The sequence below is a fragment of the Cornus florida genome, unplaced genomic scaffold, assembly GCF_030987335.1.
Source record: "Cornus florida cultivar Cherokee Brave unplaced genomic scaffold, ASM3098733v1 CherokeeBrave_3.0.0_Hap2_Chr11, whole genome shotgun sequence".
NCBI lineage: Eukaryota > Viridiplantae > Streptophyta > Magnoliopsida > Cornales > Cornaceae > Cornus > Cornus florida.
The window spans coordinates 22,310,422-22,317,662 of record NW_026775581.1 but is presented as its reverse complement, the minus strand read 5'-3'; the positions used below and the strand labels follow the sequence as shown (position 1 = coordinate 22,317,662).

The following is a 7,241-nucleotide window of genomic DNA, read 5'->3' as shown; positions in this document are numbered from 1 at the left end:
TCCAGCGTGAACTTGCTCCATCCTATCTATCCATACCCGACCCGTCATTTGCAATACGGATCATACCAAGCCTGGGTCATTTTGGTGTCCTCACTTTTATAGAACATCACTTTAAAAGTAAGTACCACTCTCCTATTTTATTTTATTTTTTTTTTTTTTATCGGTAAGTAACCACTCTCCACTCTCCTACTATAAATTTTACTATATATATATTTTTTCATTTACCCTATGAAAATTCAAACTTTCACCACGTTTGAAAGACACTGGTAGACAATACAACTTCAATAAATTTTATTGGATAATAGTAATACTATGGATACTCAGGCGAGGGGAGAGAATAAAAGAAGAAGAATAACCCAGGTTGAAGTTTTAGCCAAAGAGTGCGGGAATGGTACGAAAAGAGGCCGATTGAGTGCGGGGAAAGTTAGAATAACCCAAGTTTTTTTCTTTCTGGAATTGGTAGGAGAACTATATATATATATATATATCCTTTCCCATCATTTGGAAAGAAATTATACTACTAGTATGATTTACGCAGAAAGTGGCTATCCTCCGTGTTTGGACCTTTTACTCTCTCTCTCTCTCTTTTCTCTCTCTAACCGTTTTACAATTTATATCTACAACCAAATAATAAAATAAAAATGGTTATTCTATTCTATTTTTGTTTTTCATACTAAACGTAGCATAAAAATAATTACCACCCTCCTACTTTAAATTTTAATATCTATATATATTTTTCATTTACCCTATGAATTATCGCCATGTTTGAAAGACACTGGTAGACAATACAACTTCTATAAATTTTATTGGGTAATTCTATGGATACTCAGACGAGGAGAGAGACAATAAAAGAAGAAGAATAACCCAAGTTGAAGTTTTAGCCTAAGAGTGCGGGAGTGGTACGAAATGAGGCAGATTGAGTGCGGGGGAAGTTAGAATAACCCGAGTTTTTTTCTTTTTGGAATTGGTTGGAGAACTATATATATATAACGAGGCTTTCCTTTCTCTGATAACAAGAGACAACAACTCCTTGTTTGTACCTTGTACTCTCTCTCTCTCTGTTTTCTCGCCCTAGCTTCTTTGCAATTCCTATATATACACTTTGTTAGTGTGTCTCTGTGTATCTGTGTATATATATTAGTCATGGTTGGACTAGAAGATTGCTGTGCCACGCAATTGATTGACGGACATGGCAATTTCAATGTCGTCGGTCTCCAAAGTTTCATGAAGACTGTGAAGCTCGCCGAGTGTGGTCTTTCCTATGCGGTCGTCGCAATCATGGGTCCACAAAGCAGTGGTATGTGGTTTGCTCTATTACTTGCTACTTTCTAATCGACTTACTTGTATGTTTACTTGAATTGAGCTCCTTCAACGTTCAGTCGTGTACAAGAGCTTGGGTTTCTAGTTGCCTACCACCAAAAAACAAAGGGAGGGAAAAAAAAACAATGAACTTGGGTCTTTAGTTACGAGGTTTATAATTCTAAGGACCATTTTCTTTGCGTTAAGCATGTCTGCTCAGAGTTTGGGTTTTAGATCGTGGTCATTTTTAATGTTTTTCCGTGCATTTATGTGGGCATATAGCTGAGTTGACTCAATAGTGTTCCATATATACAAATAGGGGAAAGTCTAAGAGACGCTCATGTAGTTTAATTTGTACGAATTACACCTCTATAACTTAATTTGTTTATATAAATTCATATTAAATATAAAAATGTGCAACTAAGCACCTTCTGTCAGAATTTTCCCCTATTACCAAAATTACCCTTCTTTTTACCAAAAGTGCCCTTAAGCTTATATATATATATATCTTTCCTGAATCAATGGTGAAATTGATGTTAATGGGTTGGGATTGTGCTATCAAGTTTGGAATAGGTGCCAGAGAATTGATCATTTGGTGGAAAAGTGTCCGAAGAAGCATATGTGAGTAGTACAGAAGAAATTCACGACTTATCAACAGGAGTGAACGATGTTTACAAGGATACGACGGAACTAAGCCGTACCGCTTCCACTCCCGTCTTGCCCATTCCCGGAGCTGTCCCCGTCGTTTCTGGGTAGGGACGATTCCCCCAAAATTATAAGAGATTTCCATGTTCCACAATGGTTTCCAGAGAGTGCGATTGAAGGAGCAATAGCTTTATTTGCCTCTGTTCAATTGCACACCAATTTCAAATAAAAAAAATTAAATAAAATAAAATTACCATGACTCATCATGAAATACTTATATTTATATACTATATATATATATATATATGTATGTATAATATATAAATAAGTCATCAAGAACACTTCAATCAGCTCCGACCCAACTTCTGCATACCTCCGAATTAACACCGCCCACCCAAACCCCAAATATCACGACGTCGTAGATTTCATCCTCTCCCAAGCCAACTCCCTCTCCCTAGAGTTCGTCAAGATCCGATTTTGCTGCGGACTTATGCTTTCTCCGGCAAGGTTGACATTCCGGCGAACACCGGCTCTGCATCTGTAACTCGAAGGAGGCGATTCGTTCCCGAATCTTCTGTTAATTGGTGTGACCTTGATGGCCTTATCACGACTATTGAGCCCTCTGTGTTGTAGAGAGAGAGAGAGAGAGAGAGAGAGAGAGAGAGTGCAAGTGTGTAAACTAAGGCGACAGAAGAGATTGTGAATATGCCGTAACTTGAAATGACGTGGTTTTGACATAGGGTTCTTTGTTTTTCTCATTTGATGTTATTATATTATTATTTTTAAATCATAGATAGAGGATTATTTTAGTCTTTTTGTAGATTTGATACTTTTCAATAGAGGAAACCGTCAAAAGGTATTAATCCGCACTATTTTTAATGTATAGGGAAGGTGAACAAACAATGGAGGGTCATACGTACTATGTCGATACCATATGGGTGTAAATCGCACGCGACCCATACAAATATATACTATCGTAGTATTGATTTTGTTTTGTACCCTTTTGTAGGAGAGGCTTTGTTGAGTTGAGTCGCGTTTGGTAAACATTCAAAAATGAATTTGATCTTTAGAAGAGTTCCAGGAGATATAATTTGGTGGGCCTACAAAGAAAACAAATTCCCTTGCAAATTATAAAATTACCCAAGATATGTATATGAATACACAAACTAAAGTTCATACCACTTTTGGTTACACTAGTGAGATTTTCATAAACATTGGATTGAACCAAGGATTGGTGCCAAGCCCATATTTATTTGCAATTATCTTAGATGAGATAATAAAAGAATTTTAAAACGAGATCCCATGGTGCATGACGCTTGCCGGTGATATCGTGCTTTGGATATCGTTAAATAGAGCTTAGCAATAAATTTGGAAATGTGGAGAAATGTTTTAGAATCGAAAGGATTGAGGATCAAGCAAACTAAAACCAAGTATATGAAGTGTATATTCAATAAAGATTCGAACATTACTAATGTAATGATAACACTTAAGACCAAAAAATTACTGTTATCTAGGATCAGTAATACACAAATGGAGAAATAGATGGCGTTATGGCTAGTAGGATTAGAGCCGGGTGGGCAAAATGGTGATAAGTTAGTCTGTTTTATGTTATAAAATAAATAAAGCATATTCTAAAAGAAAAATTATATAGGGCTGTTAGTAGACTAACTATGTTATATGGAGCGATATGTTGGGTTCTAAAAAAGAAACAAGAACAGATAGGGTTTGGACACATACATTAGAACCCTAGCACCCATTGGTGAGAAAATTATAGAGACTAGTTTGGACACATACATCATAAACCTAGAAACACGTTGATCAAATGAGGAAGACTAGTTGTAATAAGAGGTAAGAGACGGAGAGGACAACCCAAAATGATGATTAAATATTGAGGGAGACTAGTTGTAATAAGTGGATTATACCTCTTTTTTTTTCACTTTTTTTTTTTCCGTTGGTGGTTCCTACTATCCAATCATTTCTTATAGGTATGATGATTAAATGAACATGGCTTACAAGGGTTAACTTACAGGGGAGGTTTGAGGTTTGCTCCTTGTTTTACTGCTTCTCTGGTTCTAATTTCCCTTAGAATCGGTTTGCCTTTCGAAGGTTCAGCTTAGAGTGGCTTTTTTTGTTGGGCTGCAATTTGGGGCAAGATTTTGACAATAGATAACTTTTGACGAAGACAGGCTACAGTAAACTGATGTTGCATATGTAAAGAGGGATGGGGAGTTAGTGGATAACCTCCTCCTGCATTGCCATGTTGCTCAAGGCTGTTGGAACCTTATTTTTGGTTGTTCGGCATCCATTGGGTTATGCTTCGATCTTCGAGAGATTTGATTAATGCTTTGAGAGGCTGCTCAGTGGGAGACCGCGTTCGTGATTTTTGGAGGACGGCCCCCTTTTGTGTTTGGTGGTGCATTTGGAAAGAGCGGAATAGAAAATCTTTTGATGTAGAGAAATCTTCCATTGGGGCTTTGAAATTTATTATTATTAGCTCTCTTTTAGTTGGGTGATGGGGAGAAATTGTAAATCTGTAGCGGAGATTGTTGAATCTTTGGGCTCCTTGGGTCCTTAGGCTATCTTTTTTGGCTTCGGCCCTTATATAGTTTTCGGGATGCGTTCTCCTCTTGAATGCTTTTTAATATATTTGTACTTCTAAAAAAAATGTTTTGCTTTTATTTTTTCACGGTAATATACAATCTAAGTATGTTTTGGTTGTGCATAAATTAATGTACGTATATGTGATGTCCACACTCGCACCATTGAGAAGGATTTTTTTTTGAACAGGGAAGAGCACACTTTTGAATCATCTTTTCAATACCAATTTTACGGAAATGGATGCATTCAGGGGAAGGTTAGTTTTTTCAGCCTGTCTGTTTGCATCACATTGAGGAGGACAAGTTTATCTTTTTCTAGTCATACAGTTGTTTCTCTTGCTGTTACTTGCACTCGTAACCATACAAGAGACATGCAACATATGTTATTCTGTTACAGAAATCAAACAACAAAGGGAATTTGGATAGCGAAGGGTATCGACATTGAACCTTGTACAATTGTCATGGATTTGGAGGGAACTGATGGAAGGGAAAGGGGCGAGGTAACAGCCTTCGTATTGATCTTTGTTACTTTTATCCAGAAGGAATAATTGGAAAAAGTAGAGCTCAGTTGTTGTGATCAGAAAAATGACTGTTGCGGTTACCTTAAACTTGTAATCTCTACCCTTTTGGCCTTTAGTTTAATCGTACAAACCTTTAAATGATGTTTCTTGCTTTATCCAGGTGGGTTCTGAATCTTCTGATCGTGCAATTTGTACGGACGTTTGTATAGTATTTTAAACCTTGTTCTAATCTGATACTTCGGCGTGGTAATTTTTTAATTTCAGGATGATACGGCATTTGAGAAACAAAGTGCCCTCTTTGCTTTGGCAGTTTCAGATATTGTGCTAATAAATATGTAAGCTTGCAATCTTTTCATATAATGTTTTTCTACTTTTTTCTGCCTTGTGGCTTAAGAATCGTCTCTATATATGGTTGGAATCAAGAGTGGTCACGAGTCTGATCCAGGTTGAGATCAAAATTGTTATTGAAACATGGACTCAAGTATGGCCAATCATGATCATACCAGGATGTGGAAGCCTACTCCCTGCCCAAAAGAAGATTATTAAAATTTGCCCAGTCCAGCTTGACCCTTTTTAAATAACTCATTAAGCAGTTTAACGGGAAATTTGTAGTGAATAAATATTTTATGCTGTAAGCTTACTGATTCATGCTGGAATGGACCAAACTTATCTTTCTGATATGTGAACCCGAAGCTCCAATCAAGCCCTAAAATATCGGTCTGTTCAGATTATCCAGAATGCATATATGGTTGGCCCTAGCGGCTTAGACATGCATCCCAGAAAGTTATTTCAAATTTTATTTTGTTTAATATATTTCTACCATTAAAAGTATGACATTCATCCGATGCATTTTTGACAGATTATGTTAAGATGTTGGACATTCCTCCCTTTTGGAAAGAAAGAAAGGGAGGGAGGTCCCTTTTGGAAAGAAAGGAAAAGGGGAGGTGGGGTGGCTCTACCAAACAAAGGGAACATGGTCCATCTCTTCTCTATTCCTTCCCTCATATCAAACATAGGCCAAGTGAATCCAAAACTGGTCTAGTCCAACATAATCGCATTTGGTTTTTAATCCCATTTAATCATGAGCTAAAAAGTTTCTAAGTGTCTTGGATCTTAATGGACTGTAATATCCATTTTTTTTGGTATATATACATGTATAAGAGTTAGTTCAAGTATCAACAAAATGCCTAATATTGCATAACAGGTGGTGCCATGATATTGGTCGGGAGCAGGCTGCCAACAAACCTCTTTTGAAAACAGTATTTCAGGTACTCCCATGTTTATTTTAAAGTTGACCTTCTCATGTTGTTTTCTAATTATGACAGTCTATTTTATAACCTTCAGGTTATGATGCGATTATTTAGCCCACGCAAAACTACACTTCTCTTCGTAATACGTGACAAAACAAAGGTTTGGAATTTAGCAGTTCATTTTCCTGAAAGTTGTTGTTCCATCTACTTTGTCCTCCGCTATTTAAAAGCTGCCTTATTTCTTTCGTTTTGATTTATTACCTTCTCTTGACTACCTGCCAATGTAGACCCCACTTCAAATTTTGGAGCCTGTTTTGAGGGAGGATATTCAGAAGGTATTTTTGTGCATATTTCCTTGTTTTTGTGCATAACAAGTCCAATCTTCAGGTTGTCGTTTACTTCCTTTTTCCTTTTTCTAGCTTGCATCTTTTGTCCTTTTAGCCTTATTGTGGATAATTGTTCCTGCAGATATGGGACACGGTGTCTAAGCCTCATGCCCACAAGGACACATCTCTGAGTGAATTTTTCAATGCAAGACATCCTCTCTGTGGGTGTGTGTGTCTGTATGTGTGAAATTTTCCTCTCTGATTTAGCTTTCTTGGACTTGAAGGTGGAAGTCACTGCTTTATCCAGCTTTGAATATCAGGAAGATCAGTTTAAAGAGCAGGTAGTCCCTCTAATATGAACTGCTTTTTAAAAGTTACATACTATTTACTAGCTGTCACATATTTTTTATTTCTCAGAACTTTAAAAGCATTCTTCCAGCTTTTTGTTTTGGTCCTGGATAAGCTCACCATATAACTGCAATTGATGTGCGATGAACCAAACTTTAAATAGGAATCTCTTCAGGTTAGAATTTTGAGAAATCACGTGGCCTATCACTTAGAAACCTCCACGTCCTGAGATCATTCGTCAGTTACACGTCAATA

General features: G+C 36.9%; 1 protein-coding gene across 1 annotated transcript in view; it reads left to right on the top strand.

The window, feature by feature from the left end:
• Positions 1 to 1,002: 1,002 nt before the first annotated feature.
• Positions 1,003 to 7,241, top strand: part of LOC132285155 (protein ROOT HAIR DEFECTIVE 3 homolog 2-like) — a 52,542-nt gene continuing 46,303 nt past the window's right edge. The window contains exons 1-9 of the mRNA XM_059787325.1: positions 1,003 to 1,297; positions 4,732 to 4,798; positions 4,939 to 5,041; positions 5,327 to 5,397; positions 6,267 to 6,330; positions 6,407 to 6,472; positions 6,600 to 6,647; positions 6,781 to 6,843; positions 6,923 to 6,979. Of these exons, the coding sequence (XP_059643308.1) occupies positions 1,144 to 1,297; positions 4,732 to 4,798; positions 4,939 to 5,041; positions 5,327 to 5,397; positions 6,267 to 6,330; positions 6,407 to 6,472; positions 6,600 to 6,647; positions 6,781 to 6,843; positions 6,923 to 6,979 (693 nt within the window). The 5' untranslated portion in view covers positions 1,003 to 1,143. The remainder of the gene's footprint in view (positions 1,298 to 4,731; positions 4,799 to 4,938; positions 5,042 to 5,326; positions 5,398 to 6,266; positions 6,331 to 6,406; positions 6,473 to 6,599; positions 6,648 to 6,780; positions 6,844 to 6,922; positions 6,980 to 7,241) is intronic.